This window comes from Hypomesus nipponensis, chromosome 20 (genome assembly GCF_054491055.1).
Source record: "Hypomesus nipponensis isolate SF chromosome 20, ASM5449105v1, whole genome shotgun sequence".
Classification (NCBI taxonomy): Eukaryota; Metazoa; Chordata; class Actinopteri; order Osmeriformes; family Osmeridae; genus Hypomesus; species Hypomesus nipponensis.
In genome coordinates this window covers 8,990,001-9,005,469 of record NC_140380.1, presented here as the reverse complement: position 1 = coordinate 9,005,469, position 15,469 = coordinate 8,990,001, and the positions used below count along the sequence as shown (strand labels likewise).

General features: G+C 48.9%; 1 protein-coding gene across 1 annotated transcript in view; it reads left to right on the top strand.

Moving 5' to 3' along the window:
* Window positions 1-3,628: 3,628 nt before the first annotated feature.
* The window catches only part of galnt10 (UDP-N-acetyl-alpha-D-galactosamine:polypeptide N-acetylgalactosaminyltransferase 10 (GalNAc-T10)), a 41,156-nt gene continuing 29,315 nt past the window's right edge, over window positions 3,629-15,469 (top strand). Inside the window, exons 1-2 of the mRNA XM_084684235.1 lie at window positions 3,629-3,901; window positions 15,274-15,367. Coding sequence (XP_084540361.1) covers window positions 3,743-3,901; window positions 15,274-15,367 — 253 coding nt within the window. The 5' untranslated portion in view covers window positions 3,629-3,742. The remainder of the gene's footprint in view (window positions 3,902-15,273; window positions 15,368-15,469) is intronic.

Here is a 15,469-nt window from a genome sequence, read left to right as displayed (position 1 = left end):
GGAGTTAAGGGTTAGGGTTAGTTAGAGTTAAGACCATTCACTCTGCAGGTCCCCAGAGTTGGCTCTTAAGGGTTAGTTAGGGTTAGTTAGGGTTAGTTAGGGTTAGGGTTAGGGTTAGTTAGGGTTAGTTAGGGTTAGTTAGGGTTAGTTAGGGTTAGTAAGGGTTAGGGTTAGTTAGGGTTAGGGTTAGTTAGGGTTAGTTAGGGTTAGTTAGGGTTAGGGTTAGTTAGGGTTAGTTAGGGTTAGGGTTAGTTAGGGTTAGTTAGGGTTAGGGTTAGTTAGGGTTAGGGTTAGTTAGGGTTAGTTAGGGTTAGTTAGGGTTAGGGTTAGTTAGGGTTAGTTAGGGTTAGTTAGGGTTAGGGTTAGTTAGGGTTAGTTAGGGTTAGTTAGGGTTAGGGTTAGTTAGGGTTAGGGTTAGTTAGGGTTAGGGTTAGTTAGGGTTAGTTAGGGTTAGGGTTAGGGTTAGTTAGGGTTAGGGTTAGTTAGGGTTAGGGCTCTTAAGCCTGGGGGCATGTTAGCGGCTTTCTATTCCCTTTTTCATTCCTCTCTCTCTCTCTCTCTCTCTTTCTCTCTCTCTCTCTTTCTCTCTCACTGTCTCTCTCTCTCTCTTTCTTTCCCTCCCTCCCTCCCTCCCTCCCTCCCTCCCTCCCTCCCTCCCTCCCTCGCTCTCTCTCTCTCTCTCTCTCTCTCTCTTTATATATATACTCTCATCTCTCTCTATATCTCTTTTCCCTGTTGGAACGGACGCAGCACATTCGGTTCACCCCGGCCGTCAGAGCTGGTTGAACGAGTTGTGACAATTCAATCTGTGCCCTGTCTTATTACATGAATTATGGATGAACTCTTGAACCCTCGAAGATGAGGAGGAAGGAGGAGGGGAGGGGGGGGGCGGGGATTGACGTTACATTGACACGGCCATCTTTATCCTCCAGTCCCTTCTCCTCCTCGTCGCCTGTGTTGCTGGGTCTTTGGAGGGTTGGAGCTGGGCCGGGGAAATCAACGTGATTTGCCCGGACATCAAAGGAAAGGAAATGTTCGCATCATTATCCCCAAGTGGCGTTCCATTGACTGGGTCTGCCGTGCTAAAACCCATTACCAGTGCTGCTTCTGAGAGGGCAGGCCTTGTTCCCTGCCCTACACACACACACAACTCCCCCCTCCCTGCTCTGATAAGCAATTAGTGAAGCTCATCTCATCTCAATGGTCAAGAGCAGAGGCCTGTGGCCAGGTAAACAGCCAGCCTGGGTTTACTGCCGACTCATTCCAACCTGAAACGCAGTCAAGGTGAACTGAAGCGACGTTGACTTAAAAACAAACAACACAGGCAAGCCCAATCTGGGGGACCCCCGTCAACACACACGCAGCTACACACACAACAAACACACACACACAGTTACACACACAACAAACACACAAATACACAGCTACACAAACATAACACACAGCCAACAGTGTTCTTCGGAGATGCTCTACCCACTTCTTAGGTATTTACATAATCCCACACAGTAAATTATTAAAGGTAGGCTGACAGTAGGCTGACAGTAATGTTATTACGTCGTTGATATCTACATAATCAGATTTTTCAAGTAAATTAATATAAGGTTTTGTCCCTTATAAACATGTTGAGTAAGCTAATGAGCCACTCTGAGAGTTGTTTAGCAACATAGACAACTCAGTACCAGCTGAATGTACATTTCAAATGTTGGTGAGGCCTCCAACTTTCCTGCCAATCAGGTTCCAGGAATCCTTTCCCTTCCTCCTTGGTTCATTTGGTGAAACCACTGTCAATCAAACGAAAGCTGAAAAAAAGGGCGGATGGAAATTCAGGCATTTCTCTTATCAGAATCGAGTTTACAATGTTATTTGTTGCAGCTTTAAGTCTGCATAGGAGGTCAACATTGACCTGCATTGCAATACCAGATAGCACAGCCTTTCTTTCCTTCGCATGGTCCTCCGTTAATCTTTCTAAATGATACCGTCTCCACGGCACCAAGCAATCAATGACCAGGAAACTACCATAAACGTTTTTTTTAAGTTGAGGGAGTCGGTTTTCAAACTTTTAAAGTTGAAGGACTTTAAAATCACCATATCTACTTACAGTAATACATCCATTGACACTATGCCTAGACGTGAGGTCTAGGAACGTATGCAGAGCGAGGAAGGTTCAAGGGGGATTCATCTGGGAAATAACAGGGCAACGCTAATGCAGGCCTCCTAAACAGCGGCACACTGCATGTGATGCAATATTGATATGAACATGTTTTTTTATAATGCTCATTAGACAGCATCTTAGCCGGTGTATCAGGGGAGAGAGAACATCTCAACAACATGTGAAATCTCGTTGAAATGGAACATCAAATAAAAACATCATTTCTCTCATCCCTGCAACCAGGGTGCACAACCTTGTAATGACAATGCAGAAGAGTCTCCATATAGGAGAACTAAGCCACTCGAAGACACTCAGAAGCTGTGCTGATTGCACACACAAACACATAAACAAACACACACACATTCGAGTAAACACACAGATAAAAACAGTCCCTCGATAATAACACACTGACACACACACACCTACACACTCGCCCAACAAACACACACACACACACCCAGCACACAAGGCGCACCAGCAGATGTGTTCTTTATATCTATGCTTGTTGCTTACAAAGTAGGTTCCACTCTTCCACGGACGCCTGCCTTTCAGTCTGAAGCTAAATGGAGGCCTTCATTACAAGGTCTGGCCATCACCTCGGCCACGGCTGCAGACAGGCTGCTGAGTGGATACGCTTGAAATATTACGCGGGTGAAATTGCCTGTATTGGGTGCGGGCAGAACCGTAGGGCTGGATGGACTCTAGGTACTTTCAGTCGGGTGTAAAATGCGCCATCTCTCCACGGCTTAGCATTTTAGCAAAATAGCCGGGGTATGGTTGGCGTAGTGAAAGAACACAGGCGGAGCATGGAATAGACTGAATAGAATGAATTGTAAATAATGGAATGGGATGGGAGGAAAAAAGAGAGAAGAGAGAGAGAATGTAATGGCGTAATAGTCCCAGCTGTTAAGTGACAATATTGGACTAGATTCGACTCTCTCTTCCTTAGGTTAGCGCCGCCTTGTGGTCATTCTAAGTACTCCTTTGACATAATTGAGTGGCGACAAGGTCTATTACACCCAAGACGACAGTAAAAATGTTAGCTTCACGTCTTAAACAACGACAATGGAGATTATTTAAGGAGTAAAAGGGTACATTTATGAAAGAAAAAAATCCAATCTTCCCATTGTGCTGTCTGTGATTTCGTTTATTTTTTACATTTTCATACCCACAAGTCGGACCGTAAAACTGGCTCCTTCTTCCCTAACAACCTGTTCACAGGAATTCAAGAATGTAGCAACTTTATGAACAGTTCCACTTTACCGGCCTCAAGGGGGTATTGGTGTAACTAGAAACGCTTTTGTTTGTGTAAAAATTCAACTGCACACGATGCTTTTCTCTTTACAAAATTAAATTTATGTAACTTAAATAATTCTACGACTCGATATTACGCTTTTGTTGAATATGTATTACTACCAGACAAAAAATGCAACCACCCTGTCAAAAACTCCCCTAGCCAGGACAGTGGTTCGCTCCCCCTAGCGGAGTTGCCCGCAGCTCCAACATCGCCAGTTCGTCTCAGACTGAAAGTTGGCTCATCTGGAACGTGGATCTTGCTTTAGACACATCAATTCTCTGATATCCTCTGAAGAGATGAGGCGGAAAGAAAAGAGACTGTTGCAGTTTGCAGGGCTGCTTATCGTTGCTCTTCTATTCCTGCCCAACGTAGGTTTGTGGTCTTTGTATCGGGATCGGGTGTTTGAGAACTCGCCAGAGATAGTAGATGGACCGGGTGTCATTCCTCAAATAAAGGTAAAAAATCGACTCTGCACGGTCTTTCTGGCTTTCGTTCGTCTTTTACATACACATTTGTGCCTTACCAAAGCACCGCTAGCCTATTGTGCGCAATCCAAAACGTATGTGTGGGTTCCTGGGTGTCTCGTTTAAAAGAAACAGTGTTATGTGTTGACCGTTCTACTGTCACTGTTAGCAAGTGTATTCGCCATATGACTTTCCAGATGGCTAGTCTGTAGTTACGTTAGCGCGCTGTCATTTTAATGCTCGGCAGCAGTATCTAGCGAGGTGTCTAGCTCGCTAACTTCATCGTCAAGCGCAGTATATGCTTTCACTTAGCAAAATGGACATAACGACGACGTGAGTGTTGCAGAATGTGGGAGGTTATAATAGCTACGCCGGTGTGGATATACTGGGCCACGTAGCAAACTCTACGGAACTACTGCAGGCAGCTTTATAACACTCACTTGAAATCTGGAAGTTGGCAATATAGGCTAGATTTGGTTGTTAAATTGTTGTTTGACAACTAGAGTGATTTTTGGATGAACATTGTAAAGGGATTTTGTATCGCCGGCTGCGAGGTAGTCTAGCTGTTTGCGTGTCGCTTAGACTGCTAGCGAAGAGATTTGTGTCAGCTCCCAGCTTTATTCGGCTCTATTAATGAACACGATGTTAAGGGGGGGGGGATAACTGTTGCGCGTGCTTCCTCTACGCGGAAGTCGTGATATTATTGTCACAGAATTCCTGCGGAAGTTATATTGATTATTAATAAACGTTCTGTAAACACACACTCGCCCTTGTTATCAAGAGTGCTGAGTCGATCACGTTATTGACCTCTGGTGAGGTTTGTAATATTGTTGTCCCTGAGGGGAAAATGAACTCGGAAGTATGCCAACCATTTCTTTAGTCTTACATCATTTAAATTTGTACCCTTAAGTTTACAATACAGGTGACGTGTGCAATGGTCCTTGACTAGCGTTACATTTTTGTACACTCATATAATCAGGTCAAGTCAATCAGCCACTGGAGTCCGTTGGACTCCATAGCTGATAGCTGTGTCTAATAGTCACACAGGCGATTCAAACTCTCGGTTATATTCTAAATCAACACACCCTCTATTTATTACATTATGTAGCCAGTCAGCCATAAACAGTCCATTTGAGACCACAGCAGTTAAAACGACACTTAAACAGAGTCTGCTTTCCATAATAACAGCCTAATAATAACCACCCAATTAGACAGGCCTCCTGTGTATTGTGTCGATTTTGCGAACACGTCGGCCCGACAGGCGAACAGTGACACCAGGTCACCACCCTGTGTTCCTCAGCTAGTGTGAACAGTCTGGTACAAACATCGCTGTCTCACCTGAAGAGATATTCCTCAGTCATCTCGTGAAATCTCCCCGTTAAGGTTGAATGAGGACTTTGAGCCTCTGTTTCCTCATCCAATCCGCTCCCGTGTGGTCTCCAGGGGGGTGACGGGAGAGGAACGTGCTGATGTTGAGCCGCGTGAACCGATGTTAGGGCCCCGGTAATCTCCAGCATGTACACATGCATGAGGTGGTTGGGATTGGAATCGCTTCGGAGGAAACCGATTGGATTTACCTGCTTGGAAACTGTCTGATAGATTGTGAGCACAGAGAATAACACCTATATATATATATATATTTTTTTTTTCTTTTTAAACATACAAGGTTTGAAACAGGGACGCAGAGCGACATTTATCGACGTGGAAATGAACGCTTAAAAAAAAAAAAAAAAAACGTTAATCCTCCAGAAGATTAGAAAGATTGGAGGAAGAAAGTCAGACGTTTACGGAGAAGGAGTCCCTCATGAGAGTTTGGCACGGCCCACATTACTTCAGGACTGGGGGGGGGGCACACCTCGGGAGGGTCAGAGATGGAGGGATGAAAGAGGGGGTTTGTTCAGAGGTTCACACTTTGTTGCGAAGCGTTTCCTCCTGTCGTTTCCCAAGACAAGGCCAACGTTCAACGCCGATTGGCTCCGGTGAAGACTGAGCGCGTGCAGAAGCCCGCTCTGCATTCCCCTCATGGAGGAAGTCTGTGCAGACTCGCTCCCCTCCTCCTGTTCCTCCTCCTTCTCCTCTTGCTCCACCTCCTCTTCCTTCTCCTCCTCCTGCTCCCCTGCCTCTCCACCCTCCTCCTATACTCGCTGTCCTAGTGAACTACGTGTTAGAACTGTCGCCCGTTCCTGAGAGCGATGGATGATCCACTGTAAATTCATCCCATATTTAGAACACCCCCCCCCCTGGTAAAGAAAAAGCACATTTGCGTTCATTTGACTTGCAGAGCATTCTGACCCCGAGATTACTTTCTGCTCTGCGGTCGCAGAGAAAGGGATTCCTATGTAAACACATTCTTCATTAGTGTGACACCTGCGCTTGGTGTGAGGCGCTATGTGGTGTTATTTTTTTACATTATTTAAGGCTTTAACAAGGCCGCTATTTTTACCTCACTGCCCAGTTCTAATGTCCAGATCTGCCTGTCAGGAGACTCATTAAGACTTGAGGGGCGGAGGGCTCGAGGGGTGGGCAGAAGAGGTTGGGGGGGGGGGGGGATGAGGTCAAGAGTTGGAGGGCGGGAGGTTTGGAGGGTGTGTGTGTGAGGGTGTAGGGGTGTAGGATAGGGGTGTGTGAGGGTGTAGGGGTGTAGGAGTGTAGGATAGGGGTGTGGGAGGGTGTAGGGGTGTAGGAGTGTAGGATAGGGGTGTGGGAGGGTGTAGGGGTGTAGGAGTGTAGGATAGGGGTGTGTGAGGGTGGGGATGTAGGAGTGTAGGATAGGGGTGTGTGAGGGTGGGGATGTAGGAGTGTAGGATAGGGGTGTGTGAGGGTGGGGATGTAGGAGTGTAGGATAGGGGTGTGTGAGGGTGGGGATGTAGGGGTGTAGGATAGGGGTGTGTGAGGGTGGGGATGTAGGAGTGTAGGATAGGGGTGTGGGAGGGTGTAGGGGTGTAGGAGTGTAAGATAGGGGTGTGGGAGTGTGTGAGGGCTGGGCTGGGGGTTCTCTGGATGCAGGCAATGGGATGCTGGGCGACTGAAGCGGTCTTTCCTCAGCCGTGTCTGTTGGTATCTTTGAAGTTCGAGGTTCTTGTTCTGCTCCTCTGAGTCACGCCTGTCTTGGCAGACGAGAGAGAGAGATAGAGAGAGAGAGATCTGGCATTTCAGACTAACACAGCCATGTTTAGACTCCCTGATTAAAAAACACAGCCTTATCTGATCGCTGTCAGTTGTTTGTTTGTGTGTTTGTTTGTGTGTGTGTGTGTGTGAGAGAGAGAGTGAGAGACAGAGAGAGAGGGAGAGAGAGAGAGAGAGAGAGAGAGTGTGTGAAAGAGAGCGAATGTGAGACAGAGAGAGAGCTTGATTGCTTTTCTATATACTTAAGACATCTCCCTGGCCTTACAGCGGAAGAGATGGGGAGACAGTCACGCAGTGCCCCCCCCCACACACACACACACACCACACACACATACAACCCCTCCTCGTAGACAGCCTAATCCCACTGGAATCGTCGTAAGAGTCAGGCAGGACTGAAAAAAACCCACAAGGAATAAAACGCAGAGAGGAAGATGGTTTTCTGTGTGTTGGCGAGACGGCTCTCACATATTTTGGAGATCACAGGAGAGGGAAGCGCGTGGAGCGGAGCATTTCTGACGAGGGATTTCAACCCCAGACTGGGCCACACTTCTGAACAGCTGTTTGAAGATTGAGACGCTGTCTTTGTCAGAATTGCTACATTTCGCGCTTCAGCAGAGCAAGGCTTCTGTTCTCATTCTCTCTCTCTCTCTCTCTCTCTCTCTCTCTCTCTCTCTCTCTCTCTCTCTCTCTCTCTCTCACACTCACTCTCTCTGTCTCTCTCTCTCTTTCACTCTTTCTCTCTCACTCACTCTCTCCCTCTTTAACTGTTGTTCTCTCCCTCTTATTTTAATGCTCTCTCTCCCTTGGTCTGTCTCTCGCTCTCTCCCGCTCTCACTTGCTCTTTCTCAGGGTCTCTCGCTCTCTGTAAGCTACTAGCTCCGTGGCTCTCCCAGCTGATAGCAGCAGGCCCGCTCCACTCTCCCAACTCTCCGTTCACACGTTCGTCCGTTCAGAGTTTTCACTTCTCCAGCCATGGTCCTGGTCCTGGGGCCGCTGTAGACGTCTTTGGAACCCACATTCACCTCTCTCTCTCTTCCTCTTCCTCTCCCCGTCTCCCCCCTTTTCCTCCTCCCTCTCCCCCCCTCCTCCTTCTCCTCTCCGCTCCCCACCTTCTCCTCCCTCTCCTCCCCTTCTCCCCCTCCTCTTCTCCTCCCCTCCTCCCTCTCCTCCCCCAGGAATAAGGGCGAGAAGGAAGGAGAGGAGAGGGAGGAAGGGATAGGGGAGAGGATACAAGAGTAACGGAGGGAAGGATGGGGATGAGAATGAGGAGGCAGACGGTATTATGGTATGGAACATGGAGTGAAATAATGAGTGACAAAAGCTGCCTACCTAGGGCCCTCCTCAAGAGAGAGAGAGAGAGAGAGAGAGAGAGAGAGAGAGAGGCGCTCTGTGATAGATGGAGTCTGGTGGATGAATCCCAGCCTGCTTTGCTCCTCCTTAGTCGTCACTGTGACTCATTATTGATTGTATGGATTGACCAGTGATGTCATTAACTAACCTGCCACCTGCCTCCCTGACTGTCTGCGCGCCTGTTTGCCGTCCTGTCTGCCTGTCTGTCTGTCTGCCGGCCTGTCTGTCTGTCTGCCGGCCTGTCTGCCTGCCTGTCTGCCAGCCTGTCTGTCTGTCTGCCGGCCTGTCTGTCGCAGTAGACATCCTGGTGTCTGTGTGGATGGGGGATGGGGAGGATCGTGGAGGGGATTAAGCCCAGAGAGATGCTTATTCCCTGGGTGTTACGCAGAGCAAATCTGTCCCCCTGTGCATGTCCACAGCCAGGCTGGAGATCCCTTACCCCCGGACGAGAGCGGGGAAGGAGAGAGGGAGAGAGGGGGGGGGGGAGAGAGGGGGGAGGGAGAGGGGGAGAGGGGGGGGGAGGGAGAGAGGGAGAGGAAGAGAGGGAGAGAGAGCGGGGAGGGAGAGGGAGAGAGGGGGGGAGGGAGAGAGAGCGGGGGAGGAGAGAGGGAGAGAGGGGGGAGGGAGGGAGAGAGAGCGGGGGAGGAGAGAGGGAGAGGGAGAGGAAGAGAGGGAGAGGAAAGGTGGTCTTGTCTGTCTTGTCTTCAGGGGATAACTAGGGGAGTGGAAAGTGGCACGCGAGGAGGATGCGGATGTGAGGATGAGGATGTGAGGATGAGGACGTGAGGATGAGGATGTGAGGATGAGGACGGCTGCTCAGCAAAAGGGTTTCTCCCCCGTACTCTACACAGAGTGGGCATGTCTATCACACTACTGTGGAGGTGTGTGGTGAGTGTGTGTGTGGTGAGTGTGTGTGTGTGGTGAGTGTGTGTGTGGTGAGTGTGTGTGTGGTGAGTGTGTGTGTGTGGTGAGTGTGTGTGTGGTGAGTGTGTGTGTGGTGAGTGTGTGTGTGTGGTGAGTGTGTGTGTGGTGAGTGTGTGTGTGGTGAGTGTGTGTGTGTGTGGTGAGTGTGTGTGTGGTGAGTGTGTGTGTGGTGAGTGAGTGTGTGTGTGGTGAGTGAGTGTGTGTGTGGTGAGTGAGTGTGTGTGTGGTGAGTGTGTGTGTGGTGACTGTGTGCGTGGTGAGTGTGTGTGTGTGGTGAGTGTGTGTATGGTGAGTGTGTGTGTGTGGTGAGTGTGTATGTGTGTGTGCCGTCCTCTGCAGGTTTTTTCCCCCTCAGCTCAGGCAGTGCGTGTGTGTTTGAGTGTGTTTTTCTCTGCTCAGACGGTGTGTGTGTGTGTTGCCAGGCAGTATCAGTGCTGATATGATGTGGCACGACGACTCTGTCAGTGGGAGGGAGGGAGGGAGGGAGGGAGGGGGAGGGGGAGGGGGAGGGGGAGAGGGAGAGGGAGAGGGAGAGGGAGAGGGGGAGGGAGAGGCGGAGGGAGAGGCGGAGAGGGAGAGGGAGAGGGAGAGAGAGAGAGAGAGAGAGAGAGAGAGAGAGAGAGAGAGAGGGTTCTATGATGACACATGAACACACACTGCCTCCCCAGTCCCTAAGGATCCCTCTTCCTACCTGTCCCCCTCGCAGCTCCACAGCTCCCAGGTCAGCTGGCCGGAGTCAAGTCGCAGGAGGTGGACTGTGTGTGTAGGGGGAGGAGGGGGGGCTCTAAGACCCTGAGGAGACAGGAGATGGGGCGGATTGGCTGGTTGCCAGGTGATAGCCACTGTGGATGTACTGAGAAAGTTGTGCCATACAATAGATGACTGTCTACAAGTGTGTGTGTGTGTGGGAGGGATGTGTGCAAAACTTCACCATCTCACTTAATTGCTTTGTTCATTGAGCAGAGAGTTAGCGTGTGTTCTGTTTCCCAGCATCAAAACCTGAACAGCTTAACTCACTGTCGTTCAAAGTCTCTGTTATTTCCAGCAACACATTTAGGGAACCAGAACGTTTATCCATTCTTATTTTTGTTCTTTGTCTTGCTGAAATCTCTCTCTTTGTTTTCATCAAACATCTGCTTACAACCGACAAACAAGGTGTTCAACAAAGACTGCAGATGGAGAGAGAGATGGAGGGAGAGAGAGATGGAGGGAGAGAGACAGCGGTGCACTTCAGGGAGTCTGCTCTCTCTCTCTGTGTCTCTCTCTCTTTCTCTCTGTCTCTCTCTCTGTCTCTCTCTATCTCTCTGTCTCTCTCTCTCTCTCTCTGAGAGGAGCAGATCTTAGCAGAGGCTGGAGGTAGGTAGGTGTGTGAGTGTGTGTAGTGGGGTTGCTGTGTTGGTGAGCATGCTGAGAGGAGTGGGTCATCCCTGTGCCCCTCTAGATTGATCTGTCAGAGACCGACAGACCGACAGACGCCTAATTACATCTCTGGAGAAACTTCAGCTGCACTGATCCTATAGACCAGGGAGGGAGAGAAAGAGAAACCTAGAGACAGAGAGAGAGAGAGAGAGAGAGTGCTCATCTGACCTGGTCTCTCTCTCCAGCAGGTGCTATGGTAACGGCAGTATTGACCTAAGGCACTCTACAGCTTGTTTTCCTAGAGAAGCACGAGAGAGAATAGAGATCCCCCCCCCCCCCTCCAGGTATTAGCCCCTCCCTTTTTTTCCAAAAGAAGACGACCCCAGCTCCCTCTCTGAGACACCATCTCATCCTGGTCCATACCTCCCTCTCTCTCTCTCTCTCTCTCTCTCTCTCTCTCTTTCTCTATGTCTGTCTCTTTTTCCTCCATACACACACACACACACACACACACACACACACACAGGAGAAGTGGACCGCTGAAAGTTTCACTCTTGTGTCTTGATCGACACAGAGAAGCACTTGGAGCAAGGCTGTGTGTGTCGGATTGAGACCGTGTGTGTCTAAGTGTCTTAGGGCATGTGTGTGTGTGTGTGTGTGGGTGGGTGTAAATGAATAGTTACTCTATCAGAAAAGGTTCTGACCTTCAGTGTTCAGTTCTTAGTCAAATACAACTCCTCAGTGATGCTGAGAGGACAATCAGTCATGTCTCTCTCTCTTTCTCTCTCTCTCTCTCTCTCTCTCTCTCTCTCTCTCTCTCTCTCTCTCTCTCTCTCTCTCTCTCTCTCTCTCTCTCTCTCTCTCTCTCTCTCTCTCTCTCTCTCTCTCTCTCTCTCTCTCTCAATTCAGCTTATTAGCATGACAGTCACTACAACCGTATTTCCAAAGCTAGAGGCACAACAAAAGACAACCATTTGACTAAATCAAAAGAAAAAACCCTGAAGTGAATCGTACACAGTGAAATGGACACTATATATATATATATATAACATATATAATAAATAGAAGGCCAAATGTTAAGGCTGGGCACGCTACCCTCAGGTTTTCCCTCATTTCATGGCACTCTTTAAGAAATCGTCCAGATAGGGGGACTGTGTCCCTCCCTTAAGAGTACTTTCATCTTTTCATCATCAGACAGTGTGGTGAACGATGGTATAACGGATATATGGTATATCTCTCTCTCTTTCACACACACACACACACACACACGTACGCATCCTTCAGTGCTGTGTTGCTGTTGAAAGACAGCCGGCTTGTGATTCCGGGAAGAGGTGATTATTTGTGCTCAACTTCTAGCCTCCACTGTTCTGGTTCTGTAGATCAGGGGAAACATCTTATGGAACCTGGCCTGCATGTCTCACACACACACAGTTCAAGATACACACACACGCTCTCTCTCTCTCTCTCAATTCCATTTTCTACTTTCTTTATTGTGCTTTATTGGCCTGTTAAGATGTATATAACTACTGCCAAAGCAAATGGCAAACATCTCTCTTTCTTTGTTTCTCTCTCTCTCACTCACTCACTCACACACGCACAATAACACTAACACTCACACCCTCACTAATACACACATACACCCACACTCACAAACACACACTCACGCGCGCACACAGTCTCTCTCGCACACACACATTCACAAACACGCGCACAGTCTCTCTCTCTCTCTCACACACACATCCTCTCGGTCCAGCCCAGAGTTGAGACTGCTCGCCCAGGGCTGTGTGCAGGATGGACATCTGGAGCCCTCAGCCGGCCCTCAGCCTCCAAGCAGCACAGTATCTGATCCAGGACCTGCCCTAACGAGGCCAACACAAGCCACCCGACGCTGTGTGAGCGATGGGGTGTGTTCTGTGTCATCTGGAAGGGACCACAGAGCTGTAATCTGCTGCGTGGGAGATTAGGGCGGGTTGAGGTTCGAGAGCCTGCATGTCACTCAGGCCTGGATTCATCTGCTAATCCAGACATTTACACACACACACACACACACACACACACTCACACACACACACACACTCACACACACACACACACACACACACACACACACACACACACAGAGATGCCCCCAGGTCACTGGAATATCACTGACTTCTGACATCGAGAGAGAAAGAGAGAGAGAGAAAGAGGGAGGGAGAGAGACATAGAGAGAGAGAGAGAAAGAGAGAGAAAGAGAGAGAAAGAGAGAGAGAGAGAGAGACATGTTTATCTCTGTGTTGTTCTACCTACGGTCCTCAACTGTTATTTGTTGCTTGTTGCAAATGACAGGCCTCCCCTTCTAGTCTGTTCCCTCATCACAGTGCGTGGGCACTCTCACACACACTCACACACACACACACACATATATATAAACACACACACACACTCAGACCCACGTCCCCACACACGTTACACAAGCACACAATTAGCTACCCGTAGCCGTCAAATGGGAATCCATTAGCAGGGTACATTAAGGTTGATTAGGGAACACTCTTCCAGGTGAAATAGCTCTCGCGTCTGCTTTCAGACCTGTTTGTCTCTGATTGGCCGTGCCTCACTTAAAACACATAGCGGGCCATCGGCGAATGAGCTGACAACAGCCTACCGGGGCGCTTCTGAGCGCGTGCAAAGCGCCAGCCAGCTATTAGTGCGTTTGTGGCGTGCGCTGAATGCTGATTGGGCGGAACGGAGACTGACGAGATGTGAAGAAGCGACGACTCGGGCCTGTCGTTCCCCTGACAGCAGTGTGTGTGTGTGTGTGTGTGTGTGTGTGTGTGTGTGTGTGTGTGTGTGTGTGTGTGTGTGTGTGTGTGTGGGTTCAGAGGTTCTGTTAAGCGAAGTGGTCCGATAATGGGAGAAGGTAGAGGGGTCAGTCTGGTAATGGGACACACACACACTCACGCACACACACCCTCACACACACATACATCCTCTATCCAGTACCGAGGTTAGTTAGTAGTGTAAGATTCTGTCAGACATCATTATCTCTCTACAGCACAGTCTGTTCACACGCACACACACATCAGATGAGATGGTATTGCGGTTTATAGGCGGTAAATCTGATTCTTTTGTGACAGCTCGTTTGGAAAGTACTAGAACGGCAGTTTTCAGAGTTCAGTGTGAGATGAGATATCTGGAGCAGTCTGTCAGACGGCTGAAGAATCTGTTCTTTGTCAAGTCTCTCTCTCCCTCTTTCTCTCCCCCTCTTTCTCTCCTCTCTCTCTTTTTCCCTCTTTCTTTCCCCCCTTCTCTCCCTCCCCCCCCCCTCTCTCTCCCTCTTTCTCTCCCCCTCTCTCTCTCTCCCTCTTTCTCTCCCCCTCTCTCCCTCTCTCTCTCTCCTCTTCTCATCTCTGTACGTCTCCCTCTCCTTTTCTCTCCCCGCCTCTCTCTGTCACTTCCCCTTATCCACCTCCTACACTCTCTCCCCCTTTCTCTCTCCCTCCCCTTTTCTCTCCCTCTCTCTTTCCCTCTCTCTCTCCCTCTTTCTCTCCCCCTCTCTCTCCCCCTCTCTCCCTCCCTCTCTCTCTGTGTACTTATCTGTGTGTGTGTGTGTGTGTTCAGTCACAGAAGACCTTGTGGTTGTGTGCTAACCTCTAGCCAGTGTGTTTAACGTTGCTAGGGTCAACTCAGCGCCATGTGTGTTGATGCATCAGTAGTTTGATGAATGGCCTCCAATAAGTTTACAATACGCTGTGTGTGTGTGTGTGTGTGTGTGTGTGTGTGTGTGTGTGCGTGCGTGCGTGCATGCACCTTGTCATACCGCGAGGTGATTGACCCTGCACCTGCCCCCTCAAACACACACACACATCACACACTGTTTTGTCCTCTACTACAATATTCTACTTTCCTGAAAGATTCTGGTATGTAACGCCACTCATCAACTTGTCTCTCTCCGTTTCTGCCACGCTCTCTCTCTCTATGTCTATATGTCTCTCTGTCCCCCTTTCTCTCTCTCTCTCTCTCTCTCTCTCTCTCTCTCTCTCTCTCTCTGTCTCTCTCTCTCTCTATGTTTCTCTCTCTCGGTCTCTCTCTCCCCCTCCCTCTTTCGATCTCTGTCGTATCAGTTAACGGCCTAAATTAATTATTCATAGAATTCTGTGCAATTAGATGTGCCATTTGCAGGAACAATGTTGCTCTAATTGCATCTTCCCATTGAGCTAATTATTTGTCTATTGTGTTGGAATCTTTTCATTCCTGATGGATGTTCTCGTCGTGTTACCTCGTCGTGTCCTCTCAGCTTTTGTGCTCAGTGGAGGAAATATGTGTGTGTTTAAATGTACCTACTTGTGTATGTGTGTTTGTGTGTGTGTGTGAGCTTCCTCCAGACTGTGAGGGTGTTACGGTGTGAATGTCTGCAGCTGTCAGCATCCCGGCTGCCTTCATTCAGTCTGAGACGATTCTAAATCACACACACACTCATTCCTACACGCACACAAGTTCCTTCAGAAGTCCAAAGTAACCCAGGGAAAGGTTCATCTGTTCTCAGAAGTAAAAATGTTCAGCATTTTAATTAGATCATTAAGCATTATTATGTATGTGTGTGTGTGTGTGTGTTTGTGCTTCAGGGAGTTAATAGGTTGGCCCCAGTGGATCGAGACGGAGTGAGGAGGAAAGATTGGCACGACTATGAAGCTATCAGAAGAGACGCAGCTCGCTCTGGTAGGCCCAGCCCACAGGAAGTCCCGCCCACCCACTTCCTCCCCTCACATTCTCAAGCTGAAGTCCCAGAGCATGACCATGCAACAAGAGTCTAGAAATGTG